The sequence below is a fragment of the Salmo trutta genome, chromosome 30, assembly GCF_901001165.1.
Source record: "Salmo trutta chromosome 30, fSalTru1.1, whole genome shotgun sequence".
NCBI classification, from domain to species: domain Eukaryota; kingdom Metazoa; phylum Chordata; class Actinopteri; order Salmoniformes; family Salmonidae; genus Salmo; species Salmo trutta.
This window is the reverse complement of record NC_042986.1, coordinates 10,184,052-10,205,759: the sequence shown is the minus strand read 5'-3', so window position 1 is coordinate 10,205,759 and position 21,708 is coordinate 10,184,052. Positions and strand designations below refer to the sequence as shown.

At 40.9% G+C, this 21,708-nt stretch overlaps 1 protein-coding gene across 2 annotated transcripts in view; it reads right to left on the bottom strand.

Annotated features, from left to right (window-relative positions):
• Positions 1-21,383, bottom strand: part of LOC115167909 (tubulin alpha-1B chain) — a 31,880-nt gene extending 10,497 nt beyond the window's left edge. The window contains exons 1-3 of one of the 2 annotated variants that reach the window (XM_029722647.1): positions 21,362-21,383; positions 5,451-5,666; positions 5,192-5,339 (exon numbers count right to left, since the gene is read on the bottom strand). Coding sequence is in view for 1 of the 2 variants with exons in the window: in XM_029722646.1 (XP_029578506.1) it covers positions 3,190-3,192 (3 nt within the window). In the remaining variant the exon portion in view is untranslated. Of the gene's footprint in view, positions 1-3,189; positions 3,302-5,191; positions 5,340-5,450; positions 5,667-21,361 lie in introns of those variants that run through there. The other variant, XM_029722646.1, reaches the window with a different exon arrangement.
• Positions 21,384-21,708: the final 325 nt, after the last annotated feature.

Below are 21,708 nucleotides of genomic sequence, written 5' to 3'. Positions count from 1 at the left end.
CTGCTCAAAAAAATAAAGGGAACACTTAAACAACACAATGTAACTCCAAGTCAATCACACTTCTGTGAAATCAAACTGTCCACTTAGGAAGCAACACTGATTGACAATAAATTTAACATGCTGTTGTGCAAATGGAATAGACAACAGGTGTAAATTATAGGCAATTAGCAAGACACCCCCAATAAAGGAGTGGTTCTGCAGGTGGTGACCACAGACCACTTCTCAGCTCCTATGCTTCCTGGCTGATGTTTTGGTCACTTTTGAATGCTGGCGGTGCTTTCACTCTAGTGGTAGCATGAGACGGAGTCTACAACCCACACAAGTGGCTCAGGTAGTGCAGCTCATCCAGGATGGCACATCAATGCGAGCTGTGGCAAGAAGGTTTGCTGTGTCTGTCAACGTAGTGTCCAGAGCATGGAGGCGCTACCAGGAGACAGGCCAGTACATCAGGAGACGTGGAGGAGGCCGTAGGAGGGCAACAACCCAGCAGACCGCTACCTCCGCCTTTGTGCAAGGAGGAGCAGGAAGCGCACTGCCAGAGCCCTGCAAAATGACCTCCAGCAGGCCACAAATGTGCATGTGTCTGCTCAAACGGTCAGAAACAGACTCCATGAGGGTGGTATAAGGGCCCGACGTCCACAGGTGGGGGTTGTGCTTACAGCCCAACACCGTGCAGGACGTTTGGCATTTGCCAGAGAACACCAAGATTGGCAAATTCGCCACTGGCGCCCTGTGCTCTTCACAGATGAAAGCAGGTTCACACTGAGCACGTGACAGACGTCTGGAGACGCCGTGGAGAACGTTCTGCTGCCTGCAACATCCTCCAGCATGACCGGTTTGGCGGTGGGTCAGTCATAGTGTGGGGTGGCATTTCTTTGGGCGGCCGCACAGCCCTCCATGTGGTCGCCAGAGGTAGCCTGACTGCCATTAGGTACCGAGATGAGATCCTCAGACCCCTTGTGAGACCATATGCTGGTGCGGTTGGCCCTGAGTTCCTCCTAATGCAAGACAATGCTAGACCTCATGTGGCTGGAGTGTGTCAGCAGTTCCTGCAAGAGGAAGGCATTGATGCTATGGACTGGCCCGCCCGTTCCCCAGACCTGAATCCAATTGAGCACATCTGGGACATCATGTCTCGCTCCATCCACCAATGCCACGTTGCACCACAGACTGTCCAGGAGTTGGCGGATGCTTTAGTCCAGGTCTGGGAGGAGATCCCTCAGGAGACCATCCACCACCTCATCAGGAGCATGCCCAGGCGTTGTAGGGAGGTCATACAGGCACATGGAGGCCACACACACTACTGAGCCTCATTTTGACTTGTTTTAAGGACATTACATCAAAGTTGGATCAGCCTGTAGTGTGGTTTTCCACTTTAATTTTGAGTGTGACTCCAAATCCAGACCTCCATGGGTTGCTAAATTGGATTTCCATTGATTATTTTTGTGTGATTTTGTTGTCAGCACATTCAACTATGTAAAGAAAAAAGTATTTAAGATTATTTCATTCAGATCTAGGATGTGTTATTTTAGTGTTCCCTTTATTTTTTTGAGCAGTGTATATGTATGCATGTGTGTATGTACGTGTATGTATATGGATATATATATTTACCAAAAAAGATATGGGGAATTGGAAATGATGCAGACAATTACATTGATGGAAGTAACAATCTTTCCGCAATATTAAGCTGATCCACCCCTAAGAAAAAAAAACTCAATGTTAAAGTTAACACTGGAGAATTTGCTGTGTGGAATAACAAAGATGATATCTCAGCCAAACGTTAGATTGCTCTTATATGGACCATTCTTTATTGCTGTTCTATATTATATAATTCTATCTAAGGGATAATCAATGAGGGGCTATGCATTTTTTGGAAAATTATGAAAAAACGTGGAAGGTGTGTTCCACGACGTGCTAGAGGAGTGGAACTGACCTTCCACAGACTTGCATTATTTTCCAGAGAATGCATAGAGCCCCGAGTTGATTATCACATTTTTACCATGGCTATAATTTAACACATTTACCACTAGAAATGTGTTCATTTGCCAGTAGAAATGTGTTCAACATCCACTGAAGTAGCTAATACGTTTACTAGATAGCTAAACTACCACTGCAACTACTGTAGCTAACCAAATCATCAGTCCTAGCTTGCCATTATGAAAAACCAATTCAACAATGCCAAGAATGTTTTCAATTCGACGTATGCTTCAAAGGCAGCTCAAATATAGAAGATGTAAGAATAAACTAAAGCCATTGAATTCTAGGGTGAAAATATACTGTTCGTTATAGGGAAATTATAGACACTCTAAAATGCCCTTCAATCCAATCAGAAATAAGTATTCAACAATGCTATGGTATAACCTAGAATAATAAAATATTCTTTAAGATTCTACAGGTTCTGATTTGATCTAGCCTACTGTTCTACGGATGTGTTTTAGTGTTGTGTTTTCCTCTGACTGCGCAGCATATGGAGGGGATTATCTAGGTCAGCAAGTTTTAGTGCTGCTGTCTCTTTAAAACGTTATGAGATTAGTCAAACCACATCCAGGTTTATACTGAAATTCATTCCCAGTGTTATAAGAAGAGGTTCTCTTCCTTGGATAAATATATTTCAATAACTGCTGCAGCAGGTGAATAGGAGAAACCAAATGTGCAAATATAGCCACAGGTAGCATTTTTTTGTTGTTTTCAATCTCTCATAGCAAGTGGCCAAAATACAGATAGCCTACTAAAATACGCTGGAAAATATACATTCCAGACAGTCTAATAAAGTAAACAGATTCGTCCATCAAATGGCAGTGAGACGACTGTCCACGTTGACCAGCGCTGAACATGCCTAATCTGATTTAGCCTACTGTTTGCACTGACTGACCAAAGGATTTTGGAGAAGTAGGTTACCGCGCAGATCCATTCATTGCCGGTCCCCACAAAGTTTACATCTCTATTAACCCCATTATATTTACCTGCTTTGAGTTCAGAAAATTTGACACAAGTTTACACAATATTTGTAAAAAAAACAAACACGTCAATTAAGGCCATTTCGATCGTTTCTATTTGACAAATGTAATAGAGCCCCATGGGTGCAAACCAGGACTGTCCCACACATAAATTACTAACAAACATCTTCACAAAATGGTTGAAATTACACATTACAAAATATGTCACCAAAAATATGTCGACTATGCTCACCATGATAGCTTCTTGTGCAGGGGATGAGGAGAAGAAAGTAAAATAACGATGAGCTCGTTTCAGAAGCCTGCAGCCTGAGGTGTGCGATATCTGAAGATAATCCCATGAGTGACGCAACCGTAATACTATTCAGGATTAGTGACCTAAATAGTACATTTATTACATTTCAAAAGCAGTACATTTACATTATAATTGGCTGTATTCAACCCATGCCAAAATTGCTTTATAAATCTAGCACAGAGGTTTTCGCTGTTACACAAGTGGAATAAGGAATATATCCTCTTTTGAAAAACAATTCATATGCAGTTACTAAACTATTATGTAACAAAATATAAATACAATATTGTTAACAGTATTATTTGTGTTATTTCACAGGAATAAGAACAACTTAATGTAAAGTGTTACTAAAACCTGATTGTGTGCTTTATCTACCAAATTCATGACAACTATAGATATACAAACAAACACATTTAATAAGACAATTATTTGAAAAGAGATAATACTTTTGTCAGACAATACATTTGTTTTTCCAATACAGTAGTCACTTGATACACTGCACTTTAATAAAAATGCTTTTGAAATCTTTACAGACAGATTTAATTTATAATTCACTGTATCACAATTCCAGTGGGTCAGAAGTTTACATACATGAAGTTGATTGTCTTTAAACAGCTTGGAAAATTCCAGAAAAGGATGTCATGGCTTTAGAAGCTTCTGATAGGCTAATTGACATAATTTGAGTCAATTGGAGGTGTACCTGTGGATGTATTTCAAGGCCCACCTTCAAACTCAGTGCCTCTTTGCTTGACATCATGGGAAAATCAAAAGAAAAATCAGCCATGACCTCAGAATTGTTTTTTTAGGCCTCCACAAGTCTGGTTCATCCTTGGGAGCAATTTCCAAACGCCTGAAGTTACCACGTTCATCTGTACAAACAATAGTACCAAGTATAAACACCATGGGACCATGCAGCCGTCATACCGCTCAGGAAGGAGACGCGTTCTGTCTCCTAGAGATGAACGTACTTTGGTGCGGAAAGTGCAACTCAATCCCAGAACAACAGCAAAGGACCTTGTGAAGATGCTGGAGGAAACAGGTACAAAAGTATCTATATCCACAGTAAAACGAGTCCTATATCGACATAACCTGGAAGTCCGCTCAGCAAGGAAGAAGCCACTGCTCCAAAACCGCCATAAAAAAAGCCAGACTATGGTTTGCAACTGCACATGGGGACAAAGATTGTACTTTTTGGAGAAATGTCCTCTGGTCTGATGAAACAAAAATAGAACTGTTTGGCCATAATGACCATTGTTATGTTTGGAGGAAAAAGAGGGAGGCTTGCAAGCCGAAGAACACCATCCCAACCGTGAAGCACGGGGGTGGCAGCATCATGTTGCGAGTGTGCTTTGCTGCAGGAGGGACTGGTGCACTTCACAAAGTAGATGGCATCATGAGGTAGGAAAATTATGTGGATATATTGAAGCAACATCTCAAGAAATCAGTCAGGAAGTTAAAGCTTGGTCGCAAATGGGTCTTCCACATGGACAAGGCCTACAAACCTGACTCAGTTACATCAGCTCTGTCAGGAGTAATGGGCCAAAATTCACACAACTTATTGTGGGAAGCTTATGGAAGGCTACCCAACATTTTTGACCCAAGTTAAACAATTTAAAAGGCAATGCTACCAAATACTAATTGAGTGTACGTAAACTTCTGACCCACTAGGAATGTGATGAAAGAAATAAAAGCTGAAGGGGCACAATGACAGATTTTTAACTTGTCAGCTCAGGGATTCAATCCAGCAACCTTTCGGTTACTGGCCCAACACTAACCAACAGGCTACCTGCCGCCAATGGCTCTAACACAACAAAATGTGGAAAAAGTCAAGGGATGTGAGTACTTTCTGAAGGCACGGTAAAGATAAGTTTAAGATTCCACATTCTAATTATTTAGTTGTTCAAACGTTTAATTCATGAATTTAGTCATTCATTAATATACACACCCGTTTGCGGATCCTGTACAGCACCAGGTCAATGATCTCTTTGCCAATAGTTTGGTGTCAACATGCGTAATTGTTGGCAGCATCCTCTTTGCCAGTGATGAGTTGTTCAGGAAGGATAACTGGTGGTAAGTCCCAGTGCGCACCTCATCTGAGGAGAGAAAATTAGCTGCTCATGAGGGTTGTGAATGAGGAGCTCGATACCAAGAAAGCAAGGAATCATATGCAGCCACACCTCTTTTCGATAAGAAACGAGGCTTACCAATGACTGTAGGCTCCAGGTCTACAAACACAGCCCTGGGGACATAAATCCCAGTACTGGTCTCACTGAAGAAGGTGAGGAAGAAGTCATCTCCTCCTCCGATGGTCTTGTCGCATCTATCCATCTGGCTGGATCCCATGTTCCAGGCAGTAGAGCTTCCAGCAGGTATTACCCATCTGGACGCCAGCCTGACTCACGTGGACGGATATGCACTCACTGGTGGGGAAAACCTTATTTAATTAGAATCAAACTCTAACAAAATGTTTGGACACTTGTTCTATACAATCAGAATATCTTCTCAGTATTAAAAACAAATCATCCGTTTGCCTACCTCAAAATAGTTTATAAAAGAGAGACTTTGTTGCAGCAGCGCAACAATGTATCATTGTAGTGAGTGACGGTAGTAACATTGTAACAGCATCAGATTCTTTCTGCTCTAAAGAAGGCTAAATAATTCAGAATAATTTATATCTGCCTTATAGTAGGTTATGCTAGTGTAACGTAGGCTATCCATCACCGATATATGCCTACAGGGCTGTGCACAGATCTTTTGGGGGGCATGTGCTCAACCAAAAAAATGGCAGGGCCTCCTGGGTGGTGCAGCGGTCTAAGGTCCTGCATCGCAGTGCTTGAGGCATCACTACAGACCCAGGTTTGATCCCAGGCTGTGTCACAGCCGGCCATGACTGGGAGACCCATGAGGCGGCGCACAATTGGCCCAGCGTCGTCCGGGTTAGGAGAGGATTTGGCCGGCCGGGATTTCCTTGTCCCATAGCGCTCTAGCAACTCCTTGGGCGCCTGCAAGCTGACTTTGGTCGCCAGCTGAATGATGTTTCCTCCAACACATTGGTGCGTCTGGCTTCTCAGTTAAACGAGCAGTGTGTCAACAAGCAGTGCGGCTTGGCAGGGTTGCGTTTCGGAGGGCGCATGACTCTCGATCTTCGTCTCTCCCAAGTCCGTAGGGGAGTTGCAGCGATGGGACAAGACTTGAACTACCAATTGCGGTAAAAGTACAACAAAAAAAGCAGCTTTGGCAGCGATTACAGCTGTGGGTCTTTCTGGGTAAGTCTATAAGAGTTTTCCACACCTGGATTGTGCAACATTTGCCCATTATCCTTTTCAAAATTCTTCTAGCTCTGTCAAATTGGTTGTTGATCATTGCTGGACAACCAATTTCAGGTCTTGCCATAGATTTTCAAGTAGATTCACGTCAAAACTCAGGAACATTCGCTGTCTTCTTGGTAAGCAACACCAGTGTAGATTTGGCTTTGTGTTTTAGGTTATTGTCCTGCTGAAAGGTGAATTCATCTCCCGGTGTCTGGTGGAAAGCAGACTGAACCAGGTTCTCTAGGATTTTGCCCACGCTTAGCTCCATTCCATTTAGTTTTTATTCTGACAAACTCCTTAGTCCTTAACGATTACAAGCATACCCATAACATGATGCAGCTACCACTATGCTTGAAAATATGGAGAGTGGTACTCAGTAGTGTGTTGTGTTAGATTGGCCCTAAACATAACACTTTTTATTCAGGACAAAAAGTTAATTGCTTTGCCACATTTCTGCAGTGTTACGTGCCTTCATGCAAACAGGATGCATGTTTTGGAATATTTTTATTCTGTGCAGGGTCATAGCCGTGGTAAGAAGCTTGGGGTTGGGGGTGCTGCGATTATTTTGGAGGGGGTGCTTATACAGGACCAGTAAACTACTTTTAAACTAAATGTACATTTAAACTAAATGTATTTGAGTGTTTACCAGCATTTTGTAGTCTGATAATTATCTGTACAAAACAGTTAATCTGATAATCAATATAAAAATACTTGCTTGATATACGTTTTCCAGTTAATTGAAATACCTTGCAAATGCAACTTTTTTTATATGTGAAAACTTAAAATGGTCTATTCATTCCTTTTCTATTTTAGAAGACGCTAATCCAGAGCAATTTACAGTAGTGAGTGCATACATTTTTCATACTTTTTCATAGTGCTCCCTCATGGGAATAGAACCCACAACCCTAGCATGCAAGTGCCATGCTCTGCCAATTGAGGCACATCATCACAAACCACTTGATGTCTCAATGTACTTAATTACTGTATTGTGCATTGTTTAACTTCATGGTGATTGAAAATGTACAGGTACAAACCTAGATGACCTGCCAATGTAAAATACAGTAATGTACATTTATTTACATTAAGCGGATTGTAGGATTTTAAATTAATACTGCACAAAAAGTGGTTGTTTTCCATCTTATTTGATCAAGAAAAATATTGAATTTAATGTGGATGTTTTGTGTCTTTGCCCATAACTTTGCACATTTTGATGTAAATGTTTGAGTACAGGGTCTTGTTCTTTCTGGATTCCATTAGAATGACAATCGCAGAGAAAATGACAGGGCAACATGTCTTACAATTCCAACTATTGAATCCTGCAAGATACTGTTCTTAATTATACACCTACCTTTTTTTTGCCAAAGCTGAGATGCTCTCTGGCAACTGAGTTAGGAAGGACGCCTGTTTCTACGTAGAGACTGGGTGTATTGAGACGCCATCCAAAGTGTAATTAATAATATCACCATGCTCAAAGAGATATTCAGTCTGCTTTTTTTACCGATCTTACAATTGATTATCTTCGTGAGGCATTGGAAAATCTCCCTGGTCTTTGTGGTTGACTCTGTGTTCAAAAATTCACTGTTCGACTGAGGGATCATACAGATAATTGTATGTGTGGGGTACAGAGATGAGGTTTCATTTTTTTTTTTAAATCACTTGTTAAGCAAATTTTTACTCCTGAACTTATTTAGGCTTGCCATAACAAAGGGGCTCAATGCTTATTGACGCAAGACATTTCAGCTTAAAATGTTTAATTAACCTGTAAACATTTTCAAAAACATAATTCTACTTTGACTTTATGGGATATTGTGTGTAGGCCAGTGACAAAACATCTCAATTGAATTTATTTTAAATTCCGGCTGTAACACAACAAAATGTGGAAAAACTCAAGGGGTGTGAGTACATTCTGAAGGCACTGTAGACAAAGCTTACTGACACAACAAACACTTTTACACTCATATGCTGCTGCTACTCTGTTCTTTATTTTACTCTTATTATTATCATTCCTCATGTCTAGTCACGTTACCCTGCCTTCATGTACATATCTACCTCAAATACCTTGCACCTCTGCACATTAATCTGGTAGTGGTATTCCCTGTGTTTATTTTTATTTATTTTATTTTTATTTTTTTATTTCACCTTTATTTAACCAGGTAGGCAAGTTGAGAACAAGTTCTCATTTACAATTGCGACCTGGCCAAGATAAAGCAAAGCAGTTCGACAACATACAACAACACAGAGTTACACATGGAGTAAACAACATACAGTCAATAATACAGTAGAAAAAAATAAGACTATATACAATGTGAGCAAATGATGTGAGATAAGGGAGGTAAAGGCAAAAAAAATGCCATGGTGGCAAAGTAAATAAAGTATAGCAAGAAAAACACTGGAATGGTAGATTTGTAGTTTGAAGAAAGTTCAAAGTTCAAATCTAAATAATATGGTGCAAAGGAGCAAAATAAATAAATACAGTAGGGGAAGAGGTAGTAGTTTGGGCTAAATTATAGATGGGCTATGTACAGGTGCAGTGATCTGTGAGCTGCTCTGACAGCTGGTGCTTAAAGCTAGTGAGGGAGATAAGTGTTTCCAGTTTCAGAGATTTTTGTAGTTCGTTCCAGTCATTGGCAGCAGAGAACTGGAAGGAGAGACGACCAAAGGAGGAGTTGGCTTTAGGGGTGACCAGAGAGATATACCTGCTGGAGCGCGTGCTACAGGTGGGTGCTGCTATGGTGACCAGTGAGCGGAGATAAGGGGGGACTTTACCTAGCAGGGTCTTGTAGATGACCTGGAGCCAATGTGTTTGGCGACGATTATGAAGTGAAGGCCAGCCAACGAGAGCATACAGGTTGCAGTGGTGGGTTGTATATGGGGCTTTGGTGACAAAACGGATGGCACTGTGATAGACTGCATCCAGCTTGTTGAGTAGGGTATTGGAGGCTATTTTGTAAATGACATCGCCGAAGTCGAGGATTGGTAGGATGGTCAGTTTTACGAGGGTATGTTTGGCAGCATGAGTGAAGGATGCTTTGTTGCGAAATAGGAAGCCAATTCTAGATTTCACTTTGGATTGGAGATGATTGATGTGAGTCTGGAAGGAGAGTTTACAGTCTAACCAGACACCTAGGTATTTGTAGTTGTCCACAAATTCTAAGTTAGAACCGTCCAGAGAAGTTATGCTGGATGGGCGGGCAGGTGCAGGCAGCGATCGGTTGAAGAGCATGCATTTAGTTTTACTTGTGTTTAGGAGCAGTTGGAGACCACGGAAGGAGAGTTGAATGGCATTGAAGCTCGTCTGGAGGGTTGTTAACACAGTGTCCAAAGAAGGGCCAGAAGTATACAGAATGGTGTCGTCTGCGTAGAGGTGGATCAGAGATTCACCAGCAGCAAGAGCGACATCATTTATGTATACAGAGAAAAGAGTTGGCCCAAGAATTGAACCCTGTGGTACCCCCATAGAGACTGCCAGAGGTCCAGACAGTAGGCCCTCCGATTTGACACACTGAACTCTGTCAGAGAAGTAGTTGGTGAACCAGGCGACGCAATCGTTTGAGAAACCAAGGCTACTAAGTCTGCCGATGAGGATGTGGTGATTAACAGAGTCAAAAGCTTTGGCCAGGTCAATGAATACGGCAGCACAGTATTGTTTCTTATCGATGGCGGTTACGATGTCGTTTAGGACCTTGAGCGTGGCTGAGGTGCACCCATGACCAGCTCTGAAACCAGATTGCATAGCGGAGAGGGTGCGGTGGGATTCGAAATAGTCGGTAATCTGTTTGTTGACTTGGCTTTCGAAGACCTTAGAAAGGCAGGGTAGGATGGATATAGGTCTGTAGCAATTTGGGTCAAGAGTGTCACCTCCTTTGAAGAGGGGGATGACAGCAGCTGCTTTCCAATCTATGGGAATCTCAGACAACACGAAAGAGAGGTTGAACAGGCTAGTAATAGGGGTTGCAATAATTTTCGGCAGATAATTTTAGAAAGAAAGGGTCCAGATTGTCAAGCCCAGCTGATTTGTAGGGGTCCAGATTTTGCAGCTCTTTCAGAACATCAGCTGAATGGATTTGGGAGAAGGAGAAATGGGGAGGCTTGGGCGAGTAGCTGTGGGGTGTGCAGTGCTGTTGAATGCAGTAGGGGTAGTTAGGTGGAAAGCATGGCCAGCCGTAGAAAAATGCTTATTGAAATTCTCAATTATAGTGGGCTTATCGGTGGTGACAGAGTTTCCTATCCTCAGTGCAGTGGGCAGTTGGGAGGAGGTGTTCTTATTCTCCATGGACTTTACAATGTCCCAGAACTTTTTTAGAGTTGGAGTTGCACGAAGCAAATTTCTGTTTGAAAAAGCTAGCCTTGGCGTTTCTAACTGCCTGTGTGTATTGGTTTCTAACTTCCCTAAAAAGTTGCATATCGCGGGGGCAGTTCGATGCTAATGCAGAACGCCACAGGATATTTTTGTATTGGTTAAGGGCAGTCAGGTCTGGGGAGAACCAAGGGCTATATCTGTTCCTGGTTCTAAATTTCTTGAAAGGGGCATGCTTATTTAAGATGGAGAGGAAGGCATTTTTTTTAAATAACCAGGCATCCTCTACTGACGGGATGAGGTCAATATCCTTCCAGGATACCAGGGCCAGGTCGATTAGAAAGGCTTGCTCGTTGAAATGTTTCAGGGAGCGTTTGACAGTGATGAGTGGAGGTCGTTTGACCGCTGACCCATTACGGGTGCAGGCAATGAGGCAGTGATCGCTGAGATCTTGGTTGAAAACAGCAGAGGTGTAATTAGAGGGCAGATTGGTTAGGATGATATCTATGAGGGTGCCAGTGTTTGCGGCTTTGGGGTTGTACCTGGTGGGTTCATTAATAATTTGTGTGAGATTGAGGGCATCAAGCTTGGATTGTAGAATGGCTGGGGTGTTAAGCATGTCCCTGTTTAGGTCGCCTAGTAGCACGAGCTCTGAAGATAGATGGGGGGCAATCAGTTCACATATGGTGTCCAGAGCACAGCTAGGGGCCGAGGGGGGTCTATAGCAGGCGGCAACGGTGAGAGACTTGTTTTTGGAGAGGTGGATTTTTAAAAGTAGAAGTTCAAATTGTTTGGGTACAGACCTGGATAGCAGGACAGAACATGTGTGTATAGCAACATTTTATTTTATTCCTATTTTATTTTAATTATTCTTTTTAAACTCTGCATCGTTGGGAATGGCTCGTAAGCAAACATTTCACGGTAAAGTCTACACCAATCACTGTGCAAATGTACACAGCAAAATCAATGGTGCACATTTAACTCTGAAGGAGTCCTACTGCACTGAAGTTAAAATAAGACATTTGAAGGTGTTAAAGATTTAACTAGTGGTGTTAAAATAACACTTTTGAAAGTGTTGAAGATGTCTCTGTTGCAGTGTTCACCATTTTAATATTAAAGTGTTCAAAAGGAACAGGTGCGTCAAAGCTGGGACCGAGAGACTGAAAAACAGCTTCTCTCTCAAGGCCATCAGACTGTTAAACAGCCATCACTAACATTGAATGACTGCTGCCAACATACTGACTCAAATCTCTAGCCACTTTAATAATAAAAAATTGGATGTAATATAAATGTATCACTAGTCACTTTAAACAATGCCACTTTATATAATGTTTACATACCCTACATTACTCATCTCATATGTATATACTGTACTCTATACCATCTACTGCATCTTGCCTATGCCGTTCGGCCATCGCTCATCCATATATTTATATGTACATATTCTTTACACTTGTGTGTATAAGGTAGTTGTGAAATTGTTAGGAATTGTTAGATATTACTGCACGGTCGGAACTAGAAGCACAAGCATTTTGCTACACTCGCATTAACATCTGCTAACCATGTGTATGTGACCAATAACATTTGATGGAACTTGATTGTGGTGTTTGCATAGCTCTACTGTAAAACATAACACTTGATTTAGAGTAAACTGGACTCCCTTTGCTTAGTGTGACTCTGTTACACAGTGAGAGTAAGACATTTACACCTGTAGTTTTACTTTAAATCATTTCCGGGGTGTTATTTTAAAACTGTATGGTGTTAAGATTAATTTGTTAACACCCATGACTGTATGTTAGTGACAGAGACATAGTTGTTGGATTATTTCCTTTTAAAGACCTGTGGCTTTCACCAAGTGAGTTCCTGGGCGAATGTTATCATTAAAATTAAACTATGACAGCGCGTTACATATGTTTTATTCTAGCACAGTAGTGTTAGGAAACTCCTGGTTTACAGGCCACATCAAGCCTGCAAGTCACGTTATGCTGGCTTGCAAAGTGATCCAGCCAGAATTAGGATATCCAACAGTTGGAATATTTAATCACCCGCAACCTGCATCCAGAATTACCTTCAGGGTTAGGATACTTCCGAAAAAAACACTACCTAAACCATTTAAACTGGAACAACCATTTCAGTAACGGGTGCAATAAATCTGACTACTTGGATTAGTTTAGAAAAATGTACATTATTTTTCTTTGTGTAGCATAAGATTAATCAATGTACATGTATACTGAACAAAAATATAATGTGTAATATAATTGTCATGGCTGTCGTAAGAACGGGACCAAGGCGCAGCGTGTGTAGAGTTCCACATCTTTATTCAAAAGTGAAACTTCAAGCAAAAACAAATCAAATAAACGAACAACTAAACGTGACTACGTGGTGCACAGGCACAAAACAATATCCTACAAACACAGGTGGGAAAAATAGCTACTTAAATATGATCCCCAATTAGAGACAACGATTACCAGCTGCCTCTAATTGGGAATCATACAAAACACCAACATAGAAAATATAAACTAGAACACAACATAGAAATATAAACTAGACTACCCCGTAGTCACGCCCTGACCTACTACACCATAGAGAAACAAGGGCTCTCTACGGTCAGGGCGTGACAATAATATAATATAATTAAAGTACTGATCCCATGTTTCATGTGCTGAAATAAATGACACCAGAAATGTTCACAACGTGCAAAAAACATTTCTCTATAATTTGGTTCAGAAGTGTGTTTACATCCCTGTTAGTGAGCATTTCTCCGTTGCAAAGACAATCCATCCACCTGACAGGTGTGGCATATCAAGAAGTTGATTATACAGCATGATCATTACACAGGTGCACCTTGTACTGGGGACAATAAAAGGCCACTCTAAAATGTGCAGTTTTGTCACACAACACAATGCTACAGATGTCTCAAGTGTTGAGGGAGCGCGTGAATGGCATGCTGACTACAGGAATGTCCACCAGAGCTGTTGCGAGATAATTGAATGTTCATTTCTCTACCATAAGCCACCTCCAACATCATTTTTGAGAATTTGGCAGTACGTCCAACGGGCCTCACAACCGCAGACCATGTGTAACAACGCAAGCCCAGGACCTCCTCATCTGGCTTCATCACCTGCAGGATCGTCTGAGACCAGCTACCTGGACAGATGATGAAACTGAGGAGTATTTCTGTCTTTAACAAAGCCCTTTTGTGGGGATAAAATTATTCTGATTTGCTGGGCCTGGCTCCCCAGTGGGTGGGCCTATGCCATCACAGGCCCACCCATGGCTGCACCCCTGCCCAGTCATGTGAAATCCATAGATTAAGGCCTATTGAATTTTTTTCAATTGACTAATTTCCTTATATGAACTGTAACTGATTAAAACCTTTTACTATTGTTGCATTTATATATATTTCAGTATAAAATCACAGATATTAAAAAAAAAAAGTTTAATCTCTGCAGTAGAGCATGCTGGGAAATGTGATAATGATGGGTGTGGTTTTGATGAGACTGTTTAACTCTCCACAGTGTAAAACAACTCTAGCTATTAAAAACACTGCCGGTTCTTTTACGCCACTGAGTGTTAATTTCACTCTTACAGAGTGGATTTTATTCCTGAGTCAATGTTATCAAATAAAATGTTACACTGAAAAATCAACACTGGCCAAATTGCTGTGCAACCTGTCATTACAGCCATACATTTAATCACTTTTTTCATTTTCAAAACGCAAGACAGGCGAAATAAATAAACTGTTTTACACCTGCATTTGGAGTTGAAAGTCATTCATGTTAGGGATATATCATGTCACTTCTCTGGAGTCCAGAGCAAACAAAATGATATGGTCTACTAGTGGAGGTTGCAGAATCAGATGAAAAGCATGTTCTGTCTGCACCTTGCATTCACGTTGGAGGGCCTACAGAGTGCTCATTGTCAGCCAGGTAGCCCTGTTCTTCCTCACAATTATCATAATAAATTTGCCCGAATATGTTACATCTTCATTCCATAATATGGAGGCAGTGCGATGTTACAGCTGCTTGTCTTTAGACATACAGTACCAGTCAAAAGTTTGGACACTCATTAAAGAGTTTCTTTATTTTTACTATTTTCTACATTGTAGAATTATAAACGCACACATCGAAACTATGAAATAACAGAATATGGAATCATGTAGTAACCAAAAGTGTTTAACAAATCAAAATAGATTTTATATTTGAGATTCTTCAAAGTAGCCACCCTTTGCATTGATGACAACTTTGCACACTCTTGAAATTCTCTCAACCAGCTTCACCTGGAATGCTTTTTCAACACTCTTGAAGGAGTTCCAACACATGCTGAGCACTTGTTGGCTGTTCTCTGTGGTCCAACTCTTCCCAAACCAACTCAATTGGACTGGTGGAATTGAAACAAGTTCCTTCTGGTCACTAATCTGGATATGTGCGCCCGCCTTTGTGCGTCAATGCTGATGACTGGTCATTAGTCAATCAACAAGCGCAACTTTTTGCTTCTGAAGAATATTTCAGATTTTAATGGAGACTTGCGGGCAATGGGTTAAGACCATCAAGGACAAAAATTGTATGCCAAAAAAAAAAAAAACTTTTGGGGGGAAATTATAGGCCATCACCATTGAAATGAGCATTTTGGAGATGTGCAAAGGGGCATGTGCTCTGCACTGTAGTGATGAGCAATTAACCAATATATTTTTTATTCGCTTTTAAAACAACTAATTGACTGACTTGGTTCAATTTTTGAATTCCATTTTTTTTTCTTTTTCTGTGAGCTCATTGCGCACATTGTTGAGTTTCTGTAGATAAGCCAGATCAAACCCAAACTGTGCAATGTAGTAGGGAGTTGTAGTTTCCAACATGCCAATATTCTACATATAGTAATTTATCGTAGAAAACGTGGTAATTAACTGCAATGACCATAAATCATTGCATGCCTACTTCTCACAGTGTTTCTTTTACTCCTGCTATGTAAAAGTGACAGAAAAATGTGTGCTTGAGGGATAGAGAGCAAATGAGGTATCTTTACTTGAAAATACATGATCTAAGTGATTGGTAGTTGGTATTCAGCAGTCATAAAAGTATGCCTTATTTACGTTGAAGAACTACAAAAATGTGTATTTAGTCAGACAGCATTGGCATCAGCTCTATAGAGATGAGATGACTTGGAATTAAATAAAGCCATCAAATAAAGATGTAATATACATAACAATTGAAATATTTTATTAAAGTACCGTAAAGTAATGTGAATAAATTATGGTTAATAAGTTATAAGCACTAATGGGCAGACACTACCATCAATGGATTCTTATTAATTGGTTCTGTCTTGTTACAGCATTCAATCCACATAACGCATAGTGCATTTAATGTCAAAAATATCGAACCGACTTCAAAAGCACTAATTGTTTAGCACTACTGCACAGGTAGTGCACCCTATTGGTACACGTGCCTGTAGGCCTACATTACTGACGAGTGACGATGACTATGCATTGCAAACAACCGCGAACTGATACAGTCAGTGGCGACCCGTCACTCAGGGCAGGTAAGGCAAAGCCCCACATGCCAAGCTAAAAATATATATACACACACTACCATTCCAAAATTTGGGGTCACTTAGAAATGTCCTTGTTTTTGAAAGAAAAGCAAATTTTTTGTCCTTTAAAATAACATCAAATTGATCAGAAATACAGTGTAGACATTGTTAATGTTTTAAATGACTATTGTAGCTGGAAAAGGCAGATTTTTAATGGAATATCTACATAGGCCCATTGTCAGCAACCATCACTCTGGTGTTCCAATGGCACGTTGTGTTAGCTAATCCAAGTTTATCATTTTAAAAGGCTAATTGATCATTTGAAAACCCTTTTGCAATTATGTTGGCACAGCTGAAAACTGTTGTTCTGATTAAAGAAGCAATAAAACTGGCCTTCTTTAGACTAGTTAAGTATCTGGAGCATCAGCATTTGTGGGTTTGATTACAAGCTCAAAATAGCCAGAAACTGGGTGTCTGGTTAGACCGTAAACTCTCCTTCCAGACCCTGTTGAGGCAAGGGGGCAGAATTTTCACGGCCGGATAAAAAAGTACCTGATTTAAACTGGTTACTACTCTTGCCCAGAAACGAGAATATGCATATAATTAGTAGATTTGGATAGAAAACTCTAAAGTTTCTAAAACTGTTTGAATGGCGTCTGTCAGTATAACAGAACTCATATGGCAGGCCAAAACCTGAGAAGATTCCATACAGGAAGTGCCCTGTCTGACAATTTGTTGTCCTTCTGTTGCATCTCTATCGAAAATACAGCATCTGTGCTGTAACGTGACACTTTCTAAGGCTTCCATTGGCTCTCTAAAGCTGCCAGAAAGTGGAATGGGGTGTCTGCCGTCTCTGGGCAAGGTATAGGAGCAGAGTTTGTAAGGGGTCAGCCTGGGGACAGTGAGACTGAGATGCGCGTTCACGAGACTTCTTCATTTTTTTCTTTCAGTCTTTGAATGAATACAACGTTGCCCGGTTGGAATATTATCGCTATTTTACGAGAAATAGCATAAAAATAGATTTTAAACAGTGTCGTGTCTTTGGCTATGCCGGATTAAGTGATATGACATGCTAACTTATAAAATGATTTCTCTGTAATTAATATTACCTGATTAAGCCAATCATGTAAATGTAATTAACTAGAAAGTCGGGGCACCACGGAAGAACGTTTATAGAGCTGTTATCTTCCGAATAAACTCTTAAAATACTTAGTAATATTTTACATCGATAGCAGTCAATATTAACCCTTATCTTATTTTCAGTCTCATAATGAAAGTTGTAAATTCTTGGTTATCTTCACGAACCCTGGTTAACAAGTTGAATCAGCAATACAAAATTGGGTTTAATTATTTATTTACTAAATACCTAACTAATCACACAGAATTACAAATACACAGAATACCAATGATGTCATACAGAAAACGTCCCGGTGGACGGAACCTGGTTACACAAAGGAAAGGGGGTTGGGCTTGAATGAAAGTGCGGGAAGACTTAGGAACCACAAACAGCAGCTATGCTATCGTAAATACATTATCTTATGCATTCTAAATTACCGCCCATTTGGAAAAGGAAAATGCAATAAATATTTACTCTGAGCTGCGCTTCGGTAGATTGGTCGTAGATGCTGGCCGGGTTGGCCAACAGATCTTCTTGTACTCGGAACAATGTCTCTGGTGGTAAATTGGATACGTGGTGGTATCTTCGTCTGTTTGTTAGACTGGATCCGTCGTCCGTCCTTTCCTAGCCCCCGTCGACAGCGGCCGCTGCTAACTCAACGGCTAGGAAGTATCACTTCTGTAGTGAATAAGCTCAAAGTTCATACCAGTTCATACCATAGCTCACGCCGAGGTTGGCTTAGTTCTGTCCTTTACATGTGTGTCCTTCTAACGTAGAGGCTGCAGACCTCCCGTACTGGAACCACTGGTTATCTTTTCGTCAAAGGCTTATATAGTGGAGAGGGGGGAAGGAGGTGTTTCATCGTTTATAACCCCTGTCTCTTCACAGGGTTGGGCCACTGATCGAGCAGGGCACTTTCCTTATGAAAACCCAATTCTCTCATTTGGAAGCTAAACTTACATTTAATCTCCTAACAAACAATTTCAATATCAAACATTTCAATTGCATAACAATTCCATGTGACTGATAACTAGAGGGTGTATACTTTCTCAGGTACAGTTTATGTTGTCCTGTCATCAATCATAATGTCCCAGATGACAATGAACTGACCTCCATACTCATTACGTTATCAAGCATATTTCCAACTGGTTTTATTACCAAAATATGGTTCCTTTCCCCATTTGTTTGATGTTCCCAGACTCTCTATATTTAACAGGACAGCAGTCCTTCAGTAGGGTCAGTAAGAGAGGGGAAGGGAGAAAGGTATTTATGGGGGGGGGTCATAAACCTTACCCACAGGCCAACGTCATGACAACAGCGTTTGACATGCTTCTAAGTACGGTAATGGAATATTTTGCATTTTTTTGTCACGAAATGCGCTCACGCATTACCCTTCGGATAGTGCCCTGAACGCACGAACAAAACTGAGGTATTTGGATATAACTATGGATTATTTGGAACCAAAACAACATTTGTTGTTGAAGTAGAAGTCCTGGGAGTGCATTCTGACGAAGAACAGCAAAGGTAATCCAATTTTTCTAATAGTAATTCTGAGTTTAGTGAGCCCCAAACTTGGTGGGTGTCAAATTAGCTAGCCTGTGATGGCCGAGCTATGTACTCAGAATATTGCAAAATGTGCTTTCCCTGAAAAGCTATTTTAAAATCTGACATAGCGTTTGCATAAAGGAGTTCTGTATCTATAATTCTTAAAATAATTGTTATGTATTTTGTGAACGTTTATCATGAGTAATTTAGTAAATTCACCGGACGTTTTCGGTGGGTATGCTCGTTCTGAACATAACACGCTAATGTAAAAAGATGGTTTTTGATATAAATATGAACTTGATTGAACAAAACATGCATGTATTGTATAACATAATGTCCTAGGAGTGTCATCTGATGAAGATCATCAAAGGTTAGTGCTGCATTTAGCTGTGGTTTTTGTGACATATATGCTTGCTTTGAAAATGGCTGTGTGATTATTTTTGGCAGGGTACTCTCCTGACATAATCTATGTTTTGCTTTCGCTGTAAAGCCTTTTTGAAATCGGACAATGTGGTTAGATTAACGAGAGTCTTGTCTTTAAAATGGTGTAAAATAGTCATATGTTTGAGAAATTGAAGTTATAGCATTTGAGGTATTTGTATTTCGCGCCACACGATTCCACTCGCTGTTGAATAGTGTGGGACGCTAACGTCCCACCTAGCCCAGAGAGGTTTTAAGCATCGCCAATCCAAAATTACATCTAGAAACGGTTTCCTATTTCGCAACAAAGCCTCCTTCACTCATGCTGCCAAACATACCCTCGTAAAACTGACCATCCTACCGATCCTCGACTTCGGCGATGTCATTTACAAAATAGCCTCCAACACTCTACTCAGCAAATTGGATGTAATCTATCACAGTGCCATCTGTTTTGTCACTAAAGCCCCATATACTACCCACCACTGCGACCTGTATGCTCTCGTTGGCTGGCCCTCGCTACATATCCATTGCCAAACCCACTGTCTCCAGGTCATCTATAAATCGTTGCTAGGTAAAGCCCCGCCTTATCTCAGCTCACTGGTCACCATAGCAACTCCCACCCGTAGCACGTGCTCCAGCAGGTATATTTCACTGGTCATCCCCAAAGCCAACACCTACTTTAGCCGCCTTTCCTTCCAGTTCTCTGCTGCCAATGACTGGAACGAATTGTAAAAGTCACTAAAGCTGGAGACTTCCATCTCCCTCACTAACTATAAGCATCAGCTGTCAGAGCAGCTTACCGATCACTGCACCTGTACACAGCCCATCTGTAAATAGCCCACCCAATTACCTCATCCCCATGTAATTTCTTTGCTCTTTTGCACCCCAGTATCTCTACTTGCACATCATCATCTGCACATCTATCACTCCAGTGTTAATGCTAAATTGTAATTATATCTCCTCTATGGCCTATTTATTGCCTTACCTCCCTAATCTTACTACATTTGCACACACTGTACATAGATTTTTCTATTGTGTTATTGACTGTACGTCTGTTTCTCCAGTGTGTAACTCCGTTTTTGTCGCACTGTTTGCTTTATCTTGGCCAGGTCGCAGTTGTAAATGAGAACTTGTTCTCAACTGGCCTACCTGGTTAAATAAAAAAAAAGTTGTTGCCCGGAGGACTATGTCTGCTTTAATGCTATTGTGCAAGTCATGGTAAATCTGTCCAGTAAAGAAAACCCTGCTTTTCACATTGGATAAACGAGACAATCGTCATTAAGCACCCCCCTCGAACCCCACCCATTGTGCGTCAATTCTGCATTACTCTGAAATATTTTGCCACAAATTGATTAATTGCAATAACTGACCACAAAAGAAATTGTCTATTTTGCATATCCCTGATTTGAGTAATGGAATTTATTTTGTTTATCACTTCATTAAACAGTATTTATAAATAATTATGTTTCAGCTCAGTGCTGACCTAATTTGAGTTTTTTAATCTATATAGGTCAAATGTATATTCTGCATATGATATAATGCCTTGAAGATTTATGCATCACAGCCTGCTTCATTCATATTGATCAGCAGAAAAATGCATGACAGTCAGATAAATGGAGTGTAACATTGTGTCAACCTAACCTAGTTACCGTCTCACCACCTCCAAGCTGCTTCAAAGAAACCCATACAATCGATAGGCCTAGCTCTATAGAGCACACAATATAAACCCTGTGGCAAAAGTGTAATCTATTCTACATTCATTCTTGTGATTAGATCAACCTTGCAGAATGAAGGCCCTCCCATCCACTGAGAGAGATCCCCTATAATCCACTGATATTATCATGGATTGTTTAACTAATAGTCAAATGTATGACCCCAAAAAAGGTTTTAGACACTTACTGTCATGCGGAGCGGAACAGGTGAACCCAAGAGCAGACTCAGACGAGGAGACTGGGATGAGGTAACCAAGGGGGGGGGGGAAGAGATTGAGTGCAGGCCAGGGGAAGCACGGGCGGGTTGCAGGAAACCAGGTGCGAAGGCTGAGGGTGAGGCGAGAGGTGTTGGGACAGGGTAAGCAGGTCCGGAGGGGAATCCAAGGGAGCGTAAAGTGAGAATCCAGGACAGAGTTGCAGGACTGACAAGAAGTCGGACTGGAGACAGGGACCAGAGTCAGAGAGTCAGAGAGTCAGAGAGTCAGAGAGTCAGAGAGTCAGAAAGAAAGAAAGAGAGAAAGAAAGAGAGAAAGA